The following is a 26,408-nucleotide window of genomic DNA, read 5'->3' as shown; positions in this document are numbered from 1 at the left end:
GGTTGGAAGAGCCAAGTGAGAGAGGGAGTGGTACGCAGTATAGCGCACTCCAATTCCCAAAGATTAGGAGCACATTTCTCAGCAGGCAGTACATTATATGGTTAAGGACTTGGACTCCGGAGCCTGCTTAAGAAATCCGAGCTCTGCCACTTAATAGCTTTATGACCCTGGGTCAGTTACATTAGCCTTACGGGACTCTGCCTCCTTATCTTCAGAATGGGGATACTTTTAGGATTTACCTCCTGGGGAGTCACAGAAGTAAAAAATTAGTGAGAAGAGGACATGGCGTACAGTAAGCCCTGTTCATTTATTATTCTTATTTCCCCTGACCCCAACTATCAGTGCCAGCTTCGGGCCTTTTTCTGCACACCACAGACTTCTTTTCTTCCCAGGGCACCTGTGCGGCCTCACGTGGCTCAGCAGCTGCAAGCTCCCTGCTTTCTCCTAGAGACATTGTCCTGAGGGCTGCTGCCTCAGGTGCTTCAACAGTCCTGCTGGGCAGCTGAGTAGCCCTGGGGGCTGTCTGGCTCTCTTGGTCTGGGTCTCTGAGTTTTTTGTTTTAAACCCCTGGCCCAAGGAAAGCCAGGGTCACCCTCGGCTCTACTCCTGCCCTTCTCCTCCTTACCCTCACTTCATTTTCCTGTTTGATCCAGATCTTAGGTGCTCATGCTTGGATTGGGCTGCATACCTGGAAGGACTGGGCCTTGGAACGGACTCTGGTGCTCACCTCTGCCTCCCAAAGTGGCCCTGTGTCCTACAGATGTCTGTGGGCCCTCAGTGCTCATTGCCTCCCATCTTGGTCTCACTGCCTCTCCTTCACACCTCTGCAGTGGGGGGAAAAGAGCTCCACCTATTTGTGCTACCATACCTTTCAATGGCTTCCTGTTGAGATGGCATGGAGTCCAAACTCCTCAATTCTCCTACAGGGCTCTACATCATCTGCCTCCTGCCCATTGATCTGGCCTCATATTCAGTCACTCTCCACCTCACACTCTGTGCTCCAACCTCTTTAGTCCTGGAGACTCGGTTTTCCCATCTTTAAAATGGGACTGATAGGAAGCCTCTCAGAAACAATGCAAAAAACAATGAAATGTTATCCACAAAGTATTGTGAAATTACAGGGATGTCACCAACCAGGAGTACATCTGAGATTAGGATGTTGTGTTCTTACAAAGGAAGCTTTTATTAAGAAATAGAAGAATGAAACTGTAACACGAAATTTTGGGATATTACATATTTATGTTTTTTTGAAATATGGTGGAGATTCCCTCCCCCCAGGAAAACCATCTCTGAATTTATTTTATGGGGTTGGTGTGACAAAATTAAATAAGTTGAAAAAAATGTGCAGTGCACAGTGTTGTTGACAATGAAAGCTAAGTCTGTTGAAATATATTTGATAAGTTAAAAGAAAAATCAGTGGTTTAACTCAGCCAATCACCTAGCTATTTTATACAATTGCATCTTAGTTAACTGTGAATTCCTAGATGGTAGGATCCTCTGTGTCTCATCTGTCTTTCCAGGTAACTTCTTCCCAAGTAACATTTCCTTGAAGAACTGAGCCAAGCTGGACCATCTGATGGCTGCAAAGCTACTATTTTGCAGAACCTGAGAAATGGAAGAGACATTACCCATCCCTGGTCCAATCTTCCCATGACAAGTTCCCTGGGAACCTGAGGTGCTCAGAGTCCCTGGAGATCTCCACACCTTTCTAAAACCAACATCAGTGTGCCCCCAGCACCTTTGGTGGCTCCCATGTGGGTGGAATTCCAGCAAGTTGCCTCATAGGTGGCATTCTGCACACCTCTAGCCTCTAAACCAGTCAGGTGTGCAATGAGGACAGTCTAACATTCTGCTACCCATATTTGGCTTTCCTCTGGATGGGACCCAGACTCCCAAGGCCCTAACATCCTGTACCAATGGACTAATGCCACTAGCCCTAAACTCTTCAGGATTCGCCCCAAATTCTGACTGGCCATATTCTTCCTTTTCAAACAAGCACCATCTTTGAAAATAATCACTCAACAGACATCACTGCTCCAAAAAGAAATTGAAATTCTCTGACCTAAATGGTCAGGGGATGAGGCTCTTCTAATGTTTTGCTCTTGCTCTGCTGTGCCTCATAGCGCTGAAGCACTGAATACCTTTTACCCTTCCGCTTCTGTCCTTCAGAAGTAGTGATGTTGTTTCTTTATTAATTCAGTAATATGAAAACAACCTAAGAAACCAATATTTTTTTTGGAAAAAAAAAAGGCTGATAGCTTGCTTCAAAAATGCTAATAGTTGTTTAGGGGTGGTAGCATTATAGATTATTTAAATTGTAGTTTTCAAATTCACTGTTATCTTGTATCTTTAGTGAAAAAAGGAAAAGATTAGCAGTGACTTTCTTTGAATTTAACAACTCTGGGCAAAGTAGGATGGTTCAGTTAATAATGTGGCCTCCACCCGATTGTTCAGTCTGAGTTCCTTATTCCAAGCCTAACATTTACACAAAACCTGCCTGGATCACTTTTTTGTGTCTGGAGAAAAATCAGCTAAGCTTCTAAGGAGATGTAAAACTTTCAGCTAAGTTTCTATTAGAAAACAATGTATGATTGTAATTTCTGGAAAGATTAGCTCATCAACCCATCCTGGCAAAAATGAAATAATATAGTAATTCTCCTTTAACCTCGAGTCCTCAAGTGAGATCAAATCCATGTTCATTTGCTTCCATACGCCATTTAGGAACTCAAGCATTCCCGTTCTCCATGTGTAGACTGTGAGACCCACTTGTTAGGGATAATTCGAAAGAGGTAATTGACGATTGGAAATAAAAAAGGGAAGCAAAGCAGATGGCAGACAAAGAGCCTCAAAGCCGTGGGAAGGTCTCAGAAAGCAGAAAAGCAGTAACCCTGCAGTCCATGGAGGTCTGTGAAGAGGGTGGGCACCAGGGATGTACACACAAGCTGGACAGAGTCAGGGCCTGGGAGGCAGGAACTAACAACCCAGAAATAATAAAATCAAAAATGTTTTGAATATTTTGAGAGAAGATGAGTCAGAGGAACAAAATAGGTCCTTAATATTCCTGCTATCCACAACAAGTCAAAATGAATTTTTAAGTGTCACACTGGAACACAGAGGGAGGGTTTTCTTAAACACTGCAAAAGAGTCAGGAAATGGAAATGAGCAGTCCAGGAACTGCGTGCTGCCTCATTTCAGACGTGCAAAATAGCCTGGCATTTTCTCTCCTGCTTTCCGGCCATCCTCTGTTCTGTGTTTAAGTTTCCCTAAACATAACAGCCCCTGCCTTCGCTCCTCCAACCCTGTTTTCCCACAAGCTCTGCTGCTTCCCTGCTTTGTCCTCCAGATGCTTTCCAGGAATCAAAAGGGATTGCTGGGTTTGTGCTTCTCACCAAATGCAGGAGACCTGTTTCCAGGACCACAGGCCTGTTTTCTGGGGGAGAATCTCTTCTTGGGTGTTAACTCCAATGGGCTCTCAGGGGCTCCATCCCCTGAGCCCCAACACTTACACGACTTTATTTGGAAGCCAAGGGGGATGCTGGATGTCAATAACTTCTGCATTTTCCGACTGCCTTCTGTATGCTAACAGCTCATGGGAGCCCCATCACTCCAGAGGGGCACTTGGGCCTCACTGGCACAATGTATCATCATGACAAGGTGTTCGGATGATGTATTGCCTTAAAGATGAAGCCATCAAAGAGTAAGTCCAAGATCAGATTAAATTTAATTATGGGATTAAAAAATTCTTATCTGTCATTCTGGTGATGAATTAACTGAAGGAAGGAATGTAAGCTTCTCAGAAAAGAATGGAGAGGAAGAATAAAATGCATTGATTGAAGGACAAGAGGCGAGACCTAGGCTATCCTCTCTGAAGCCTGTTAAATCACAAAGGTCCTTGGGACAGAGCCTGACCCCCCTCTGCATGGCACACATCTGGTCTGAGAATGCTGCCCTGCAGCAAGCAGTGGTTTGAAAGAGTGCTCCTTCAATTCCCCGGGGCTGCTGCACTTAAACCCTGCACTGGTCATGCCCGGTCCATGGTGTGAGCTGAGAAGCCATGGTCCTCAGGGCGAAGGAGCCCACATTAGAACTGGCAGGATGTTTTATATTTGCACATGTGCAGTCATGTAGGTGGTTTCCGTGAACACTCCCAGTTAAGTTGCTTCTCAAATTCCATATGTATGAAGCACTTGGGGCCAGAGGGAGAGCTTACCTACAAATGAGCTCAAGGGAATTTTGAGGATTGGCAGAATTGCTCTCTATCTTGATTGTGGTGGGTTCCCTGACTGTTTGTGTTTTTCGAAACTTGCAAAACTACATAAAAAGAGTGAATTTACCTTAAAAATGAAAAAAAATAATTTAACAACCAAAATAGTATTATAAATTTAAAAAATTAGGCTGAGACATTAGGTAGGTATAACCTGGGCCTGTCCTGAGCAAATGGGGACATATGATCACCACCTATAAGTCTAACACATAGACTTGGTCCATCATAGATGCTCTATAAATTGTGACTGAAAAAAAAAAAGCACTTGGAGGTGACTGTTGACATGCTGATTCCCATGCCCACTTTCAGTAGGTCTGGGGTTGGACCTAGGGGTCAGCACTTGTAAAGAGTTCTTGGTGGCTCACAGTCCCAAGAACCATACCTGAGATGCTGGGTGGGGAGCCCCGGTCCTTCATCCTGGCACCTGGGGCTGTCAATACTCTGTCCCTGTTGGTTACCCTGATCACTTGTCTCAGTCAGCTGTATTGTCCCCCAAACATGCCATACACCCCCTGCCTCTGAACCTCTGCTCTTATATTCCACCTGCCTGGCATGGCCTCTGTGCTGCCTCAAGTCTTTCTACCATGCCTTGCTGCAGGCTGGAGAACATCTGGGGCTCAAGGATATGAGACATGCTCCCCAGAATACACAAGACAGCACAGCCGTGTACCCATGGCCAGGAGTCACAGGAATTTAGTTTGCGAAGTGTCATAGCACCACCCGAATCTCAATTTTCTCAGTAAAGGGCAGGGTTAGGGGTGGGAGGTCATTATCAGCCTGGCTGGATTTAACATGTACTAAAAACAAAGATGGGTTTATCATCAGCATTTCTGTTCCCTGTCTCAGCCAGCCATGGCTAATGCCCAGAGCACTCAGGGATGTCCCTCTAAGCTCTGGGCCACAGTCCGTGGCCTGCTGTGCTCTTTGGACTCGAGGCAGTAGCCCAGCTGCAGGTACTTGGGAGAGCAGCCTCTGAGCCACGGGAGGAGGGAGAAGTGAGGAAGACTCCCTGGGGCCCAGGGAGCAGCTCTGCCTGCCGTGTCTCTCTTCTTGACCTTGGCCCTCAAGGGACATCATCAGCTTAGGCTGGGGATGTGGATTCACAGGTTGACCAGGTGGGTGGAGTGAGCAGAAGGGACTGGCAGAGGAGGCAGAGAGCTCCATGGCAGACAGCCGCGCAGGATGACCCTGGCTGCTCCAGCATGGAGACCCGGTGAGACCCGAGCCCGGGATGGCAACAGCGTGCAGCGGGGCTGAGGAGCCTTGGCCAGACCCAAGCTCTAAACAGGTTCTAGCTGACACCAAAGGTGCTGGGTCCTGGGCATCCTATTTTTAAATAAAATTTAGGCTTGAAAAAGAAAAGGATGTTTGTCTAATCCACATTAGTAGCCAGACAAGAGCAAGCTGGCCACTAGCTTGCCAGTAGGCACTTGTGAACAAGCAGGCTCTCTGAGTGGCTGGGAACCATTTCCATCTTGTTGACAAACACATGTTGCAAGGCAGGAAATTACCCTCTTCAGTCCCTGTTTTATCTCTGTTTAATTACTGTTTGATAATAAATTACAACATAGAGTCTATTAATTAAGCTAACAATGTCCGTGGAACACCAATTCCTTCTTCTGGGAGTTGCCTTGTTACAGGAGCTTTGATTCAGTCTCTGTTTGCCCACAGCACTTTATGAAGCAGTTTATAAAGATTTCAAGGCATGTGACTGGTGGAAGAACGACTCCTGGTGTAGAGGGAGGTGTTTGGGGAGGAGGGGAAGGAAACCTTGATGAACAAGAGGAGGCGCAGCCTGGCAGCTGGAGAGCTGTACCAAGGCTGCACTCTAATTCAGAACTTGTGAAAGAGCAGAGAACAGCATTAGATTTACTTAAAAAGTCAACCAATGAAAAATAACGGTGGCCTGTTTAAAGGCGTTCATCCTAGAGCCGGTGGGGGGTGGGGGGAAGCAAAGAGGAGCCTGATTCGATTTGCCATTCCATAATCAGCTAAACGGCCTGAGCATTCATTTGGAAAAGTTCTGCATGCAGTCAGAACTGGTGAAAGAGGCATTCCAGTTCCTTGCTGCGAAAAGCTCAGGTACCACACTGAATGCCTGAAGCTCCCAGCCGGAGGGGTATCTTGGCACCTGGCTCCCGACCAGGCAGGGAGTACACAGGTGGCCATCTCTGGGGAGAAGGCTCTCTGTAAATTTCACCCGTGTTGTCTGGGACATGGGTCACCTGAGCATTCCCACTGGATCTGTTCAGCAGGTGCCTTGGTAGCATCTGAGGGAAGGGACAAAATAGAAGGGAAGGCTCTGAATGAGAGGATGAGGAAGGTCAGATTCACAGGGGTCTGTCCCAGATGCTACTTGGAGCCGTGGGCTTCACAAGAGCATTAGAGGGTGTTCTGAGTAGCCAGAGCAGACAGGGCAGGCAGGGGACCCTGGCGGGTAGCCACAGGGCCACAGAGGCAGAAGTAGCCACCTCAAGGCCCTGGCCCCTCAGCTTTAGCCAAAAACTTCCCGAGTGGCTTAGAAAACCTTCCCCTGAAACACCCAGGTAAAAAGCCACTCCTTAGAGCCACATAAGGAAGCCCTTAGCTCTCTGGAAGACTTTATTAGATCATCTATACTCCCTTTCTCATTCACAGAAGTTGGCTCTCAGGCCAGTTTTTGATTAGGCAAATATCTAAATGCAATAGTGTCTATTATGTCATAGTTAATAAGTACTCAGTTCAAATGTCACCTATTCAAAAGCCTGGGAGTTAAGTATTCTTCTGAAAGTGACTCCTGGCATTTCCCAAAATGATGGTCATGGATAGCAGTGTGGTTCAGAAGTGGCATCCCTAGGGCTCAGTGTCTAGATTCCTGCTGCCCTCCTGGCCCAATACCCTGGGTCCCCATTTCCCTCTCCCAGCCATCTCACCTGAGACTAGCTGAGGGCGATTGCTGGCTGCTCATTTAACCTATCCCAGGACACAGTCTCTTAAAGGGCTGACTTGGCTGTCCCCTGTAGGCCACACCTCCCCACCTTCATGTCCCTGTCGCCATGGCCAGGGAAGTCTAGGGTAGTTCATTCCTCCAGACCCTGGGAGGGGAAAACTGGGAGTCATAGGGGCTGAAGGCTGGGATATCTCTATAGCATCCACCCCTCTTTGAACTTCAGAACTGGTTGTGTCTCATCTAAACATATCGTCCTCCCAGATGAACCCTTCAGTAGCCCCCCAGTGCCCTCAGGGTCTAGACCCAAGCTCACCAGGCCAGCATTATTGAATCTAACAGGGGACCTTTTAGAAATGCAAAATCTCACTTCTTCAAGACCTCCTGTCTCAGAAACCCTATGGGTGGGGCCAGGGGTTGGTGCTTTTACAAGCCTCCCAGGTGACTCTGAGGCACACAAGTGGGCACCAGTATCTTGGAGCATGCCCCTGCAGGCCCCCGGAGACCTGTCTCTCCATCTCTCCTTTGCCTTCTCTCTCAGCACTTCCTTCCCTCTTGCATTCTAAGCCCCAGCCAAACTGGGCCACCTCCTGGGTTCCCATGCTCTGCACCCAGGCTGCCTTGCTCTTTCCACACTTACTATACTGAGGGTTCCTGCCTCATTACTTGCCACCCCACCTCAAGCATAAACCCCCTGAGAAGAGGGGCTATATCTCATCAGGTGCTGTATACAATTTGATCATCATCTACAGTAGGTGATCAAGAGGGATCTGTTGAGTGAACAAGTAAATGAACAGATGAAGATGCTCCCTGGATTCTTTGGCCCATGTTACCTTTAATCTGATGCCCTGTTTCCACATGAGAGCCTTCAGAAAGTGGAGCAGGGCTGGGATTCCCAGTCACTCTGCTACTCCCCATGGACACTTGAGCAGCTTTAGGCGGTGGTAGAGCTCAGTAAATAGTGTTGAGAGAAATGGGTTGGATTTGGACTTGCAATGCTTCCTGCTGGAGGGCTTTGTCTTCTTGTCAGCTTTGTTCACAGGTCCTCATCCCTCTGTGCTCTCAGTTTCCTCCTGCTGCTTGCCTGCCTCCCAGAGTGACTTCAAGGGTCAGAGAACTCAGGGCTCCACCTGTCTGGCACTACTCGATCACACACTGGGGGTGGAGGGGGTAGCAAAGGGTCTGGACTATGAGAACCACCTGCAGTAATGATAGAGCTAGTATAATTCTTCTCCTTCCAGGTACTGGCTTAACAGGGAAGCAAATGTGCTATGAGCAGGGAAAACCATGAGCCTTTATGAATGTATGTGTGAGTACATGTACATGACTGATGAATGTGAATTTGCATGTTAACAGGTATGTTCATAGAATATGAGAGAGATGGAGGGAGATTATAGGGAATTTTGTCCAGTGTCTTCCTTTTATAGATGAGAGAGTCTGTGAGTCTGGCTTAGGACCAGCTGTCTAGTATGTGCACCTCTGCAATTGAATATAAAATTTATTTTCCCAATGTGTAACTTAACTTTCCTTACTATTGGTGAACAAAAAAATGTCTTACATTTTTATGATTATCAAGTCGATGACATTTTTGGAAATGTCGTCTTCCAATCTTAGTGAATTTCTGCTAAGCTCTTTATGTACACACACATATATGCACACATGTACATACACACTGTGGGCTAGCACAAAATTGTGAAAGACAACTCATTTACCAAACTCTATTTGTACTTCGTTGTTTGATTGTTTTACCTTTCTTGAGTAATCGTACGTATTCTCCTGAGAGACCAGAGAACATGTGTGTTCCCTGAAATGTTATTGCAAAGATGTTTCTACTTTCCAGTCGGTGCTTGGCTCTAAGTACCAGTGCTTAAAGACCAGGTCAAACTTACCGCCAAACTGGTGATGGCCTTTCAGGATGGACGTGTCAACCAAGCTCTCCTGAGGGAAAGTGCTAACAGTTGTAAGCAGGCGCATCTGGTTATTATTACAACATATGCACACGTGGCATACACTTGCCCATTTATTCACCTTTTCCTTTCAGTATGAAACGTGTCCATTGATCTTCTTAATATCTCTGCTAATGCAACTGCTTAATCTTTTCCCTAGCTCCTATACAGAAACAACCAGTAAGCCCCCCACCTTCTTAAAATCTCAGGGCATGTAACAACTACAAAGTAGAGAACAACAGGAGTTACCAGAAGCCCCACAAATCCCCTTTCTGGTCAGAGATGGGCTCCTACCTGGGGTCCCCAGCCATGGCATGGGTACAGTATTGCTGTGTGGTTCTCCAATGGCCCCTGGTCCAAGCAGACATCTTTTGCCTTGTTGTTGCGAAGCTGCAGGAATGGGCAAAAACCATTAGAGATGGTGTGGTGGGGCTGCTGCCCCCAACCACTGTTCTACCATGACGTGAAGGCCCTGTGCCCCCCTGAGTAAGGACCAAGGCTCAAATCTGTGAAGTGATCATTTTAACAAGAGAGACAAAGCCCTTTGATGTATGGTGTGAGCATCAGCCCTCTGCCTGTGACCCTGCCACTGACACAGCTCCCCTGTCCCTGGAACAAAAGAGGATCTCAGGGAACTTTTAGACATAGCAGCATACCCATTGATTATCCAAAAACACAATAACCCTGGGAATTATAGGTCAGCTTCTCAGGTCATTACTGGCATAGAGGCATGAAAAACAATAATCAAAAAAAGCAAACAAAAGCCTTGCCATCATGAAAAGTTCTAGCAACATTTGTTTATATTCAAAAAATATATACTGAATGCCTACACCATGCCAAGCACCATACTAGGAATTTGAAATGCATCTGTGGCAGAATGGATAGAAGTCCCCAGGACAAACCCCTGAAGCTAGGCATGTCTCTGGGAGTGCATAAGAATTCATCTAAGTGGGACCTCCAGGTCCACTGTGCTTCTATGTTGGTGTCCATCCCACCCACCAACCACAGTCTCAAGAGTGGGAAAATGGCAGTGTGGATGGTCTTCCCCATATATACCCAGTCCCCTCCAGATTATATTTTCCATGGAAACCAAAAATTAACCAAGGAAAAATCAAGAATTGAGGCAAAAGGCATTCTGCTTTTATGTACCCAAATTATGTCCAGGTTCAGACAGCTGAGCAGAGTTTTAATGCTCTCCCTTTTCAAAGGTTATGAAAATAATAGCATCTATTAAGATATTATAAACTACAGATGAAAATAATAATTGTTCACAATTCGTTCACATAATCAGCTAATTTTACCCAATTTTTGGAAAAATAAATTTGTTCAATTTTGACTGTAGTGAGCAACTTTACGTATAAAGCTCTGTTCACATTTCAGATTTTTTTAGGAATAGAATCCTAGAACTGGGATTACAGTATCAAAAAGTATGGACATCTCAATGTTCTTAAAACAAGCTACTCAACCGCTTTCTGGAAGCTTTGAACTAATTTATGTTCCCAACCACAAGGTATGTAAAGACTTATCAGTCCTGAGGTTCACCCTCTAAGAATATGGTGTTGGTCAAACACATACACTTCCACTTATAAAATGAATGAATTCTGGCTATCTATTGTGTAGCATGGTGATTATAGTTAATAATTGTGAATTATGTACCTGAAAGTTGCTAAGTGAGTAGCTTTTAAATGTTCTTCCTACAAAAAAGAATGGTAATTATGTAATGTGACTGACATGTGAGCTAACCCAAAGGTGGATCATTTCACAATATCTAAATGGATCAAATTAACACGTTGTACACCTTAAACTTACACACTGTTGTATTTCAATTATATCTCACTAAATCTGGGGACAAAATTAGACACAGGCTAGAGAAAAACTATTCTAAGGACAATGGTGGAACATTCTTTTACACCCAAGATAAGAAAAATTTGTGGTGAGGAGTGAAAGTGATGAACCAGACATGATGCTACACAAATAGTCCAGACCAAGCTATTTCTAAAGAATTGTAATGCCAGCTGAGGAGCCCAGCACACATGACTTTAGTTCTTTTATTGATGCTTTTAAGGAAATACTTGTTACCAAAACTTTCAGTGGTGTAAAGGTTAAATGATATGGAAAAGCCCATATAACTTCTGAATCAAAAAGTGATTCAGATGGGTTAGATTTGGAAGGTGATGATATTTTAGAAATACCTTTAACCAATGTATTTTGCTTCTATTTTCCTTTTTTATGTATATATGAAGGCAATATGATAAGAATATGTTTAATGAAGTGTAACAAAGCTTTTAAAATAAGTATAAAATAACAATTACAGTGATAAAAAATAAATGCTATTGTTTTAAAAGGTGCATAAATTTACAATTAATAGTATATTGCAATGTTTTATGTTTAGCAATTATTTCCCTTTTTGAGAATTGCCTGTTTATTTCCCTGTTGGGATCTCAAGTGTTTTTATTACAAAACCTTTTGTAAGAGCTCTTTGCATATTAAGGATATTGTTTCTATGGCATATTTGTTCCATATAATGATTTCAGAATATTAGGTTATTAAATTTTGCTTCTAATGTTTATGTAATCAAATGCATCATCCAGTAATTGAATAAATATTTATGGAGGATCTGGTAAGTGCCTGGCACCAGGCTAAGTTTAACGAACACAAAGAGGAACAAAACAGTCCCTGCCTGGAAGTAGCCCATAGTCTGGAGAGAAAGACAGACACAAGAAGAGCTAGTACAATAACTGAATGATGCCAGGAGCTTTCTCACCCCACCTGAGGGTTCAGAGACTAAGAAGTAATTCAAGTCAAGTGTTAGAAAGGATAAGGGGAAGGAATATTGGCAGGGTCCTATTTTTCACCTAGGCAGTGGCTATGTGGATTTTTGCTTTTTGTGATTATGCTGTACATGCATGTTTTATGCACACTGTGAGTGTTGTCTTTCATATAAATGATAGTTAAAGAGAGAAAGATGAGTCAAAGTGAACTAGGAGCCAGAAGCAGATCAAGCTGCAAGGGCAACATGAGACAACCATGGACTTTTGAGCAACAGAGTTGTTTTGCGCAAACTGAAGTGGTTTCCCAAGTGAGAAGGCAATAGTTCCTACATGTAAGTCAGGACATAAGGCATCCACATAACTTTCTTTAAAAATTATTTAAAGACATTCAGTTAATAGAGATGGATAGAAATTAAAAAATCAAGGAAAAGTAACATCTCCTCTAAATGGGCCTGAGCATATGGGGGCACTGGTGATATGGGGAGGCAGACACTATGGGGCTGATACCTGCTCAGAGGAGTTTGTCTGCCTTTGCCACTGGGCTGGGGGCTGGGTATTGGTAAAAGGACTGGTAGCAATGAGCATTAAAATACAATTGTCTGGATGCAGTAAAAGTGAGGAGAGGCTTAAAGATGGCTGTGTGAGAGGTGAGACAGAAACCTCCTCCCAAAACCACATATAATATGAAAACATAGCAAGTACATCTAATCTGAAAAAGCAACAGGAAAGAAAGCTGTGGCAGACTGCCTACACCTAGGGAAAAGAGCAGACCTCAAGGAAAAGGGTAAAGTACCAAAGCCATGGTCCAGAGGGACCCAAGGCTTTCTCCAACCCTGCTCATTGGAGGGAGGAAGAGAAATGGAGCAGGGAAAGGGTGGAGGCCTAGGACTGCTGAGCACCCAGCCCTAGAGATCTGCTCTGGGAGCACAAACCTACATTACATAGTGCTCTGGAGATTAGTGGGGTTGGAAAGCTAAGACAGGTGGAATACTTGGAGAGACTGAGATTCCAGCCATCTGTGGAAAACATATATCCACAACTGGCCACTCTGGGACAAAAGAAAGGCAGGCAGTTTGAGGGACTTCTAACAGTGATAGTGTTGCTAAAGGGGCAAGGATTGCCCAGAGCTTGCTACTCAGGAGAAAGCTCTGCCCAGCAGGTTGGGAACTTTCAGGAGCTTCAGGCACTCCATCCCACTGGCTGACTATGCAGCTATGAGGCTCCTCACTGTGATAAACAGTATGCTGCACCTTCCCTGGATGGCATCAGTTTGCAAACTGGCTACCCCTACCAATGTGCAAGGCCAGCCAGAGGGGAGCCCCACCTATGGCAGCTAAAAACACAAACCATAGAGGTTTCTCCCTGCACGCTTGGCCAACTGGCCCTGACAGTGAAGGCAGGCACTGCAGCTGGGAAGCGGGAAAGAGCCCTTTCCTCCCGACAGGCACCAGTGCTGCTTGCCTGTGACCCCCGCCATTGCTCCAGGGGCTGAGCAGCTCCAGAGAGTAGAGCATCTGTGTACTAGAGGTCACCACCTACAGACATAAAAAGTCATAGGAACCTGGTTGAAATCAAAATCATACAAACAAAAGAAAGAGGGCCAAGTGAAACTGAACTCATCAATTTTCTTGAAAGAGATTTCAAAATAAAAATCATAAACATGATCACAGAGCTAACAAAAAATATTCAAGAACTCAGGGAGGAATTCAAGAATGAGATACAAACATTGAAGAATACAGTATCTGAAATGGAACGTACAATGGAGGGATTTAAAAGCAGATTAGATGAAGTACAGGAGATGGTAAACAGAATAGTAATTAGAAAACAGGAATACAAAGAAGCTGAGGCACAGAGAGAAGAAAGGATCTCTAGGAATGAAAGAATATTGAGAGAAATGTGTGACCAATTCAAATGGAACAATATTTGCATTATAGGGTTACCGGAAGAAGAAGAGAGAGAAAGGGATAGAAAGTGTCTTTGAGGAGGTAATTGCTGAGAACTTCCCCAATCTGGGGAAGGAGATAGCCTCTCAGGCCATGGAGGTACACAGATCTCCCAACACAAGGGACCCAAGGGAGACAATACCAAGACATATAATAATTAAAATGGCAAAGATCAAGGAAAAGGACAGAGTATTAAAAGCAGCCAGAGAGAGAAAAAAGATCACATACAAAGGAAAACCCATCAGGCTATCATCAGACTCTCAACAGAAAACTTACAGGCCAGAAGGGAGTGGCATAATATATTTAATCTGGTGAAGCAGAAGGGCCTTTAACCAAGAATATTCAACCTGGCAAGATTATCATTTAAATTTGAAGGAGGAATTAAACAATATCCAAATAAAAGCTGAGAGAATTTACCCCCCACAAACCATCTCTACAGTGTATTTTGGAGGGACTGCTATAGATGGAAGTGTTCCTAAGGCTAAGTAGCTGTCACCAGAGGAAATAAAACTACAGTAAAGAAACTAGAACAATGAATTACTTAGCAGATGCAATAACAAATCAACTTCCCTCAAAGTCAGTCAAGGGATAGACCAAGAGTACAGAATATGATACCTAATATATAAAGAATGGAGGAGGAAGAAAAGGGAGGAAAAGAAAAGAACCCTTCGATTGTGTTTGTAATAGCATACTACGTGAGTTAAGTTAAACTGTTGGATAGTAAAGCAGCTATCCTTGAACCTTTGGTAACTATGAATCTAAGACCTGCAATGGCAATAAGTATATACCTATCAGTAATCACCTTAAATGTAAATGGTCTGAATGCACCAATCAAAAGAAATAGAGTCACTGAATGGGTAAAAAAGCATGACCCATCTATATGCTGCTTACAAGAGACTCACCTCAAACCCAAAGACATCCACAGACTAAAAGTGAAGGGATGGAAAAAGATATTTCATGTAACCAATAGGGAGAAAAAAGGAGGAGTTGCAGTACTTGTATCAGAAAACATAGACTTCAAAACAAAGAAAGTAACAAGAGACAAAGAAGGACATAACATAATGATAAAGGGGTCAGTACAACAAGAGGATATAACCATTATAAACATATATGCACCCAACACAGGAGCACCAACATATATGAAATGAATACTAACAGAATTAACGGGGAAAATAGAATGCAATGCATTCATTTGAGGAGACTTCAACACACTACTCACTCCAATGGACAGATCAGGCAGACAGAAAATAAGTAAGGACACAGAGGCACTGAACAACACATTAGAACAGATGGACCTAACAGACATCTACAGAACACTCCATCCAGAAGCAGCAGGATACACATTCTTCTCAAGTGCACATGGAACATTTTCAAGAATGGATCATATACTAGGCCACAAAAGAGCCTCAGTAACTTCAAAAAGATTGAAATTGTACCAACCAGCTTCTCAGACCACAAAGGTATGAAACTAGAAATAAATTACACAAAGAAAACAAAAACCCCACAAACACATGGAGGCTTAACAACATGATCCTAAATAATCAATGGATCAATGACCAAATAAAAGCAGAGATCAAGCAATATATGGAGACAAATGACAACAATAATTCAACACTGCCAAATCTGTGCAACACAGCGAAGACCATGCTAAGAGGGAAGTATATTGCAATACAGGCTTAGTGCAGGAAAGAAGAACAATCCCATATGAACAGTCTAAACTCACAATTAATGAAAGTAGAAAAAGAAGAACAAATGTAGCCCAATATCAGGAGAAGGAGGGACATAATAAAGATTAAAGCAGAAATAAATAAAATTGAGAAAAATAAAACAATGGAAAGAATCAATGAAAGCAGGAGCTGTACCTTTGAGAAAATAAACAAAATAGATAAACCTCTAGCCAGCTTACCAAGAAAAAAAGAGAGTCTACACATATAAACACAATTAGAAATGAGAAAGGGAAATCACTATGGACACCACAGAAATACAAATAATTATTAGAGAATACTATGAAAAATTATATGCTAACAACTGGATAACCTAGAAGAAATGGACAACTTTCTAGAAAAACACAACCTTCCAAGGCTGACCAAGGAAAAAACAGAAACTCTGAACAGACCAATTCCCAGCAACAAAATTGAATTGGTAATAAAAAGACTACCTAAGATCTAAACTCCTAGACCAGATGGCTTCACTGCTGAATTTTATCAAACATTTGGTGAAGACCTAATATCCATTCTCCTTAAAGTTTTCCAAAAAGTAGAAGAGGAGGGAACACTTCTGAACTCATTCTCTGAGGCCAACATCATTCTAATACCAAAACCAGGCAAAGACACCATAAAAAAGGAAAATTACAGACCAATATCCCTGATGAACATAGATGCAAAAATACTCAACAAAATATTAGCAAACTGAATTCAAAAACACATCAAAAAGATCATCCATCATGATCAAATGGGATTTATTCCAGGGATGCAAGGATGGTACAACATTCAAAAAAATCCATCAACATCATCCACCACATCAACAAAAAGAAGGACAAAAACCACATGATCATCTCCATAGATGCTGAAAAAGCATTTGACAAAATTCAACATCCATCCATGATAAAAACTCTGAACAAAATGAGTATAGAGGGCAAGTACCTCAACATAATAAAGGCCATATATGACAAACCCACAGCCAACATCATACTTAGCAGCGAGAAGCTGAACACTTTTCCTTTAAGATCAGGAACAGGACAAAGATGCCCACTCTCCCCAATTTTTTTAAAATTATGGTATCATTATTATAAACACTCTCCCCATTGTTATTCAACATAGTTCGGGAGATCCTAGCCACGAAAATCAGATAACACAAAGAAATAAAAGGCATCCAGACAGGTAAGGAAGAAGTTAAACTGTCACTGTATGTAGATGACATGATATTGTACATAAAAAACCCTAAAGAATCCACCCCAAAACTACTAGAACTAATATCTGAATTCAGCAAAGTTGCAGGATACAAAATTAATACACAGAAATCTGTTGCATTCCTACATACTAAAAATGAACTAGCAGAAGAGAAATCAGGAAAACAATTCCATTCACAATTGCATCAAAAAGAATAAAATACCTAGGAATAAACCTAACCAAGGAAGTGAAAGACCTATACTCTGAAAACTATAAGACATTCATGAGAGAAATTAAAGAAAATACCAATAAATGGAAACACATCCCATGCTCATGGATAGAAAGACTTATTATTATCAAAATGGCCATCCTGCCTAAAGCAATCTACAGATTCATTGCAATCCCTATCAAATACCAAAGGCATTCTTCAATGAACTGGCACAAATAATTCTAAAATTTCTATGGCACCACAAAATACCCCGAATAGCCAAAGCAATCCTGAGAAGGAAGAATAAAGTGGGGGAGATTATGTTCCCTAACTTCAAGCTCTACTACAAAGCCACAGTAATAATATAATTTGGTACTGGCAAAAGAACAGACCCATAGACCAATGGAACAGACTAGAGAGCCCTGATATAAACCCAACCATATGTGTTCAATTAATATATGATAAAGGAGCCATGGACATACAATAGGGAAATGACAGCCTCTCCAACAACTGGTGTTGGTAAAACTGGACAGCTACATGTAAGAGAATGAAACTGGGTTATTGTCTAACTCCATACACAAAAGTAAACTAGAAATGGATCAAAGGCCTGAATGTAAGTCATGAAACTATAAAACTATTAGAAGAAAATATACGCAAAAATCTCTTGAGTATAAAATGAGCAACTTTTTTCTGAATGCATCTCCTTGGGCAAGAGAAACAAAAGCAAAAATGAACAAATGGAACTACATCAAACTAAAAAGCTTCTGTACAGCAAAGGACACCATCAGTAGAACAAAAAGGCATCCTACAGTATGGGAGAATATATTTGTAAATGACATATCTGATAAGGGGTTAACATTCAAATACATAAAAAACTTACAGGCCTCAACACTCAGAAAGCAAATAAACCTATTAAAATTTGGGCAGACTATATGAACAGACAGACACTTCTCCAAAGAAGAAATTCAGACGGCCAAGAGGCACATGAAAAGATACTCCACATCGCTAATTATCATGGAAATGCAAATTAAAACCACAATGAGATAACACCTCACACCAATTAGGATGGCCAACACTGAAAAGACTAGGAACAAGAAATGCTGGTGAGGATGCAGAGAAAGGGGAACACTCAAACACTGCTGGTGGGAATGTAAATTAGTTGAACCATTGTGGAAAGCAATATGGAGGTTCCTCAAAAAACTAACAATAGAAATACCATTTGACCTGAGAATTCCACTCCTAGGAATTTACCCGAAGAATATAATTTCTCAGATTCAAAAAGACATATGTACCTCTATGTGTATCATAGCACTATTTATAATAGCCAGGATATGGAAGCAACCTACGTGTCCATCAGTACATGAATGAATAAAGAAGAGGTGGTACATATACACAATGGAATACTATTCAGCCATGAGAGGAAAACAAATTCTACCATTTGCAACAACATGGATGGAGCTAGAGGGTATTATGCTCAGTTTGATAAGACTGGCAGAGAAAGAGAAGTACCAAATGATTTCCCTTATTTGTGGAGTATAACAATAAAGCAAAACTGAAGGAACAAAACAGCAGCAGAGTGACAGACTCCAAGAAGGGACTCACGGTTCCCAAAGAGGAGGGGTATGGGAGGGCTGGTGGAGAGGGAGGGAGAAGGGGATTGAGGGGTATTATGATCAGCACACTCAGGGAGAAGACAGTGTAGCACATAGAAGACAAGTAGTGACTCTGTGGCATCTTGCTACACAGATGGACAGTGACTGCAATGGGGGAGACTTGATAATATGGGTGAATGTAGTAACCACAATGTTTTGCATGTGAAACCTTCAATGATACCTTAACAAAAGAAAATACAATTGTCTGAATAATGGCGAATTTTGTCAGCAAACTGAATTTGATTGAAAAGTTATTTTTAAACAAGATATAAAATATAAATAGGTTATAGCAATGTTTGTGTCTAAAATCCCAGATTATTAACAAAGTGTGAAAAGTTTATGAGGTCAAGACAAAGTGTATTAAAATTAATATATTACATAGCACTTGACCCTTTATTATGGAGGATCAGAGATTAATTTTTTTTTGAGGTTACCACTATGTAACTAAGAACAAAACATAAAATTCATGTGACTAGAAAGCTTTCTAAGGGTGAAGAAAGAAGCTAGCTAACAAATTGGGAAAGAGCAAGGAGAATTAGGCTTAGGAATATTCGTTGGCCTGGGGAAAGCGTCTTGCACAGAGTAGCACACAGAGAATGAAGGATGTAAGCTGCACATATAGAGTGACATTCACTCTGTTTCTTTCTTTCCCACTGCTCGCGGGTCTGGGTGTGGGGAAAAGAACCAGTAGGAGAGAGTATTAAGAACAAAGTTGTCTAAATGTTGGTAAATTTTGTTAGCAAACTGAATTTGATTAGTTTGATTTCCTTCATTTAATACCTTTTTCCATCCAAAATATATCTTAGTATTTGGTGAGCTCAGTAAGCAAAGAAGGAGAAATGGAAGCACATGCCCTAAAATGTTGGCATTGATTGTATCTAGGAGTTGGGATGTGGAATAAGTTTTGTTTTCATCTTTATATTTTCTATAGAATGGATGCATTGAATTTATTACTTAAAAGAGATGGGAAAATTTGCAAAAACAAAAGGCTCCCATCCTCCAACAATCAGTTATGATCTCTATGCTTTCTGCAAGCCCACATGACTGGTCAGCTTAAGATGTTATTGGCACTGTGCTTCACGTGAATAGCAGGCCCTGGATTTGTTCAGTGCACAGCCAGTAGAACTGCGTTTGGGCCATCTTCTAGCATTTTCACATTTTTATTCTTTCCTTTTTAATACTATTTTCTTTCTGATTATAATATTATCACATAAACTTTAGTGGTAATTGGAAAACATAACAAAGGACACATACAAAAACTGCCTATCCCACTACCTGAGGTCACTAAAAATTATCATTTCTACTTCCTCATGTTATCCTCTCCTTGCTTCCAATCTAAAGTCATAGCTAATCCAATTTTATAATCCTGACTTTTTCCTCTTCAGAATGATACCAATATTTTTCTCATGTCATTAAACTTTTATACACACCTTTTGAAATTGCTGCAAAATATTTCAAACCATTAATATAGTTATAAAATTCAACTAAATTTCAAGTTAGCTTCAAAATGGTTGATCCAAAAAAAGAAAATCACCACCGAGTTGAACAATTTTACTCTCAAATCCTTATCCACATTTCAGATTATTTGCTGGAACACAAGTGGAGATGGAAGGGTAACTGTCATTAAGGCTTTTAATCTGTGTGGTTCAAATTGCTTTTTTAAAACTTATTTCAATTTACACTCTCACCAGAGGATATGTGGTTTTCCATACTATCAAGACCTTGCTGGAACATATGTTCCACAAATGAATCTTTGCTTGTTTGGTAGGGATTTAAAATTTTATGGTAATTTCTTTATGAAATAAATTTAAAATTTTTATGTGTTTTTCAATCATTTGTATTTTCTCTTGTACTTTATTTTCTTTATTTTTCTTTTGGGATGCTTTATTCTCTTATTTGAATTAAATTGCCTTATTTCAATCAATTTGCAGAGCTTATTATATATTAATGGTATTATCCATTCATCTATAGTATTTATGGCATACGAATTTCCAGTTTGGCATATTATTTCCTTATTCAGTTGATGTATCGATGATTTCAATATTTATGAGCTCAGATCCATTATCCTTTTCCTCCATTTTTCTTCCATGGCTTTCATTCTTAGAAAGCTTTCCCTTTTCAGAGATCATAGTCACATCTATTTCTGTGTGATTCTATTATGGTTTCTTTCCTTTCATTTAATGCTACGGTTCATCTGAAATACATTTCAGGATATGGCAAGATGTAAGAATCTAAGCTGTTTTTTTTTCTCTGTAGAGGTAGGCCATCTACCCAATTGTCTTACAAATAGTCCATTCACTGCCCTTCATTTTTTGATGCCTCCTTTATATTCAATATTACTTTCATAACCGAAAAAAAAAAGCTTTTATTTTGAAAAAGAAAAGACAAGGCACTTTGAACCTGCTAGTAGTCACACCACTGCCAGGTATTGTTCTAGAAAGTCCATATATCTCAGCTCGTCAGATTCCCACTAACCTCACGCCGCACCCATTTGCATCCCCCCATCACAGATGAGGGGACAGAAACAAGAGGAGCCACCCAGGGGGATGGACTCATCCTGCACACTGGCTCCAGTCTCCACGTGTCCCTCACCACTGCAGACTGCCCCAGCTAGATGCCCACTTCCTGCTCCGGACTCCAGCTCAGCGGCCACCTCACCCATACCCTGGTGGATTAGCCTGGGGCTCATACTTACTTTCTATAAAAGGCATCAGGTTTAAACAAGGAAAATTCACAGTTGTAGACAATGTAAATACTCTAAATCAAAGAGAGCCTTCTCAGCTTCGTCCCTGTTGTCACAGGGAGCTGCAGGCAGCCCTGTGAGGAAACCCAAAGGCCTGAGCAAGAGGGTGCTTCCACTGAGCCCAGAGCACTGGGCTCCCTGCCTTCTGCTTTGCCATGCCAAGGATTCCTTGTCCAGTCGCACACCAAAGAACTCCCTGAGGCTAATAAGCAAGCATGATCTCAGTGGAGGTGCCTCTGATATTTCAGAAGTGGAAATAGCATAAACGGAAACAACATAAATTGCTGTTTGGCAGCAAAACACAGCAAACACAAAAGGTAGTATCATATGCAGGCATTAATAATGTAGAAATGACACAGGGAAATAGTCTCTGTATATTATGGAGTAACATTTCAAATTATTAGGCATGTGGACACCATGGTTTTAGTAATAAATGTAGATATGTGCATATAAAAGTATGTGTGTGTGCATAAAATATATATTTGTAGTAAAAAAAATACACACACAATAAAGAAAATCATACATCAGAATGCACGTTATCTAGAATCAGACTGCCTACACCCAATCTTCTCCTCATGGCTTACAGGCTGTGAGACCTTAGGCAGTTAATTTCTCTAGGTCTCAGCTTTCTCATCAATAAAATGGGAACAATTTAACTACCTCATACGGTGACAGTGAAAGAATTCATATGTGAAGAGCATTTAGAATAGGGTGTGGTGCAACAAAGCACTTGTAAGCACTCATTATTATTACTTACAAATTTTCTAAAATGCATATTTATGACATTTGTAATTAAAGAAAAGTCCATCTGTTTAGCATTTAGAAAGGTGATATTATCTCATCATAGAAAACGTGACAGCACCTGCAGCCTTTCTTTGGCAGTAAGTGGCTCTGGCCACAGTACTGAGCAGTGGACATTTGTAGTCACCAGAATCTGTACTCAACTTCCTGCTCAATGTTCCATTTACAGGCCCCAGGAGATCTCAAAATTAAAATGCCCCAAAGAGAACTCACTCCACACCTGAGGCAGAGGAGGCTACCACAGCCTTTGGTCTATGCCCCCCTAGAACATTTATTACGTTTGTCCCCACCAGCAGCTGGTGAAAGCTTTCCTGTCAGGTCTTGCACCTCCCAAACCACTCACTGAATGAATGAATGAACAAATGAAGGAAGAACTCTGTTCCCTATTTTCCCCCATCATAGCAATCCCCCAAAGCCCCTTGCACAGCTAAGAGCATGTGTGGTCTTAATTACCTCCCCATATGCAATGGTGTTATTGTATCTTCTCATTTCTGGGTAAACATGGTCCAGGTACCACTGGAAATTCTTACACTTTAAACTTTTCCTTAAGGCTCTTCTTTCAGAGACGTCGCCTATATCAATTCCTGGATTCTGAAAATAGAATCAAACAGCGTTAGTGACCTGGGAGCCCTGTCCAGAGAGGAGGACTATCAGAGAAAAATCTTTGGCTCTGCATATTCGCTCAGGCCAGTTTAAGGGGAACTATTTGATGATGGAGTCCTAAGTTAGACACTGCTGTCCCCGAGTACAGCATGCAGCTCCCAGTCCCCAGAGTCAGCCGTCCCTATTAGCAGCACGTGGAAGGGATCCCAGGACACACTGATGTTGACGACCCCCACATTTCCTCAATGACTATCAGAGCCAGTTATTAGAGGAATTATTTGATTAAGACAAGAAAATAAATGCCTATAACCACCTCCTGTCTTTTTCCTATGCATATGTAATTTCCCCCTGTGTTAGCTCTTTGTGAAGTTCATTATATGCAGAAGTGAAAATAATTTTCCATTGCAAAGCTTGTAATGATGTCCTAATGAATAATTCACTCTGCTTTTACAGAAATGAACCTGTAATGGGCTGCTGTGTGCTGACAGATGAAAATGAAGTAGCTGAAATATGACTCCGCAGACTCAGCCACAAGATGGCCGTGAACTAGTGGAGACAGGATGCTGTCTGCAACGGCGGGCAGCCAGGCGGTATCTTGGGGGCCAAGGAGAAGAGTTCAAATTATTTGATTAAGATTTCTTCTTTGGCAGCCAAACAGTGATTTTAAAGGAAAATCCCTTTCAATGTCAAACTTGTTAAAACTCAAAGGCAATCTGGGCAGCAATATTTAACTCTGTAATGTGCTTAACATGATTAACGATAATGCTCATTTTTGGAAAGCCTGCTAGTGTACTGCTGGCATTAGGGACCAGAGGTTGTTTGTCAGGGTGGAGAAAACACCGTAACAGAGTCAGCAGCCCTAGGTTCTTATGATTCTGAGTAAGTCACAACTTCTCACCTGCAAAGCAGGAATAATAACAGTACTCATTCCATGGATTTTGCAAAGCTGTGAGGAGAGTAGAATGAAGATGTTAAGTTTGCATCCCTGTCCCACCATGTGCTAGAGGTAGGACCTTAAGCATATCATTTTGAAACCTCTGGGTTTCAGTTTACCCATCTGTCAAAAGAGCATCATAATAGGTTCATATCAAGCTAGCATTTATTGAGCAGTTAATATTTGCTATGTTCTGTTCTAAGCTTTCTTTTATCTTCACAAGAGCTCTATGAGAAAAGTGTTAAAAGTCCTTGTTTTACAGATGTGGAAACTGAGGCAGAAAGTTCCTGTATCATTAGGTTGTAATGGGGGCTAAGAGAGATACTGCAAATAAAGAATTTAGGGAGTGCCTGGTATACAGTAAAGGCTCAACAAATGTTATCTATTTTTGTATAAAATCATGTGTAAATTCACTTCTAGTTTAACATCTATATAGCACTATATGGCCATAAGGGGGTTTTCAATGCTTTAGAACATTATTTCAGTAATTGTAAGAACATGATGTAAATTCTTTACTTTTATACTCTTTATCCTTAAACCTTGCCCATATTCAATTGCATTTCTGCTGTACTGGGTTCTAGGCTCTTGAAATGCAGGGGTTGCCATTTCTCAGTGGAAACAGTTCCAGATGATTCTATCAGTGCATAGCTCAGACACTTATAGGTGATCTAACTGAGAAGATAAATCCAACTGTGGTTGAGAGTGCAGGTCACCCCACAGTGCTGTCGGGGACAGATAATGCTTGCTACATTATCTGTGCCAGCTACTGCTCTGATTTAACACTTTACTACTTAGTACTTGGATTTAGTACTTAGTACTTAGTTTTAGTTCTTTAGAGTCAGTTCTTACAATTGCCCTGGGAAGGAGGACCTGCTATTAACCCCATTTAATAGCTGAGAAATCTAAGCTGCAGAGACAATAAATGGATTTGTTCAAGATCCCATAACTAATTAGTGGCAGAGCTGGGATTCCCACAAAGCTTGTGCACACCACTGTGCAATATTCCCATGGGGCTTCAGAAGCATGGAATTTTCCTAGGCTATGTTCTGGGCAGAGTATGGAGGAGACCTGAAGGGTCATATAAACAAGGAACTCAGGATACAGTAGGGGCATCTGTAATGAGGTGGCTGGAGCTCCATGGGAGGGCACAGAGTAAGAGCAGATGACAGGGTCTGATGCCAAAATCTCTAGGCAAGAATCTTTCTGACACAAGTATGTTTAGGGGAAGGGTAGCTAGATTACTATAATAAGACTGGGATTAACATACTAAGACTCTTCTACTCTTTGAAAGTGGATTTCAGGATTTCCATTGTGTACATCCCCATGTAAAGCAGAGGTTCTAAAACCTGAAGGTTTTCAACACCCCTGAAAATGTATTTATGATTTTGCAAGTATAAGCACCTTTCTGGGGAGGAACCATCAGCTTATTAAAGAGATCAGTGACCCATCAAGCACAGAATGGCTATTCTAAGGGTGATGGGGCAGTGCTGTTGGGCCCTACCTCCAGTGGCAGATTCCACGCTATGTACACATGAGACTTGTAATCATCCATCCAGACCTCAGCAACCCGGAGAGCATTCCTCTTGGTGTAGAAGCCAATGTTGCTGTTGTATGGCTTCTTCTTCCGTTCAATATGTGCCACCCGTGAGCAAGGCAGGACCTCCATGCTGCCCCCACAGAGCCATACCTGGAGGTGCAAGAACTTCATCAGCCTGACAGAGAAATTCCCAGAGGCCACTGTCCCCTCCTCAAGGCCCAAAAGCATGAATGAGAAACACATTTTAATATATAAAGCCACTGAGATTTCAGTGTTGGTTTGTTATAGTAGCATAGCCTAACTTAACCTATGTGAGGCATAAGGTAGAGAAGAAGGTTTGAGGGAATTTTTATAGATATAGTGATTTAAGATATAAAAATCTGGTGCTGGGTAAGAGATGCCCATAAACTTAAGGTGCGCCTCATGACATAAGAGTTTTTTCTAAATTCTCAGTAATGTACAATTGGTATCCATGAAGGCTTTCTTTCCCGCCTAGCTGAAGCTGTGCCCTGCAGACCTGGAACAGACTATTCAAACTAAAATTCAACCCAACTTTATCTATATCAGCACAAAGTGTGAAATGGGCTACTTCTGCATTGTTAAGATACTCTGTTTTAGAGTCCTAACAGCACAGACATCCAGCCTTCTGGAAACCTCTACCCAATGTCCTCATGTCACTGGAACACTCAGGTGGAAGGCTGAAAGGACAGCTGTCTCTGAGGGATGCAAAGCCCAAAGATAGCACTTGTCATCCCCTTTGTGGGCATGACAGGCATCCAGGCTTGGGCCCATCTTTGGGCTCTTCCTTGGGGGAAAATTGGACCATCCAATGTCTCTCAGTGCCAGGCAGAAAAAAATAAAGCCCTTCTGATTGTCAAGGAGGACTAATTTATGGAAAAGAGCTTCCTGGTACTGGTGGGGAGAAGAGGAAGAAAACACCGAGAGGTTTCAGGGACCTGAGCGACTGTCCTGCTGTGGGGGTCCTGGACACTTTCCACCTGTGAGAGTGCTCTGGTGAGCTGCTCAGGTCAGCATAGCTATGTATGTTCCTCCCAACCTGGGTTACTTCAAGCCATTCCACCTTCAGTCTTCCAGGTCTCTTCCTCAAGAATACTGGGACCCTCTTGGGTATTTACACACCTCTCCTGGGCCTTTATTAATTGAATTTGGTAGCAAAATTCATGTGTGAATT

The 26,408-nt window shown here is 41.9% G+C and overlaps 1 protein-coding gene across 2 annotated transcripts in view; it reads right to left on the bottom strand.

Moving 5' to 3' along the window:
- Window positions 1-26,408, bottom strand: part of GALNT17 (polypeptide N-acetylgalactosaminyltransferase 17) — a 501,153-nt gene that overhangs the window by 14,238 nt on the left and 460,507 nt on the right. Inside the window, exons 7-9 of one of the 2 annotated variants that reach the window (XM_037003038.2) lie at window positions 25,181-25,366; window positions 22,596-22,733; window positions 9,431-9,526 (exon numbers count right to left, since the gene is read on the bottom strand). In XM_037003038.2, the coding sequence (XP_036858933.1) occupies window positions 9,431-9,526; window positions 22,596-22,733; window positions 25,181-25,366 (420 nt within the window). The remainder of the gene's footprint in view (window positions 1-9,430; window positions 9,527-22,595; window positions 22,734-25,180; window positions 25,367-26,408) is intronic. The other variant, XM_037003039.2, reaches the window with a different exon arrangement.

The sequence above is a fragment of the Manis javanica genome, chromosome 10, assembly GCF_040802235.1.
Source record: "Manis javanica isolate MJ-LG chromosome 10, MJ_LKY, whole genome shotgun sequence".
Lineage (NCBI taxonomy): Eukaryota > Metazoa > Chordata > Mammalia > Pholidota > Manidae > Manis > Manis javanica.
The sequence above is the reverse complement of the archived record's forward strand: the minus strand, read 5'-3'. Positions and strand labels throughout refer to the sequence as shown.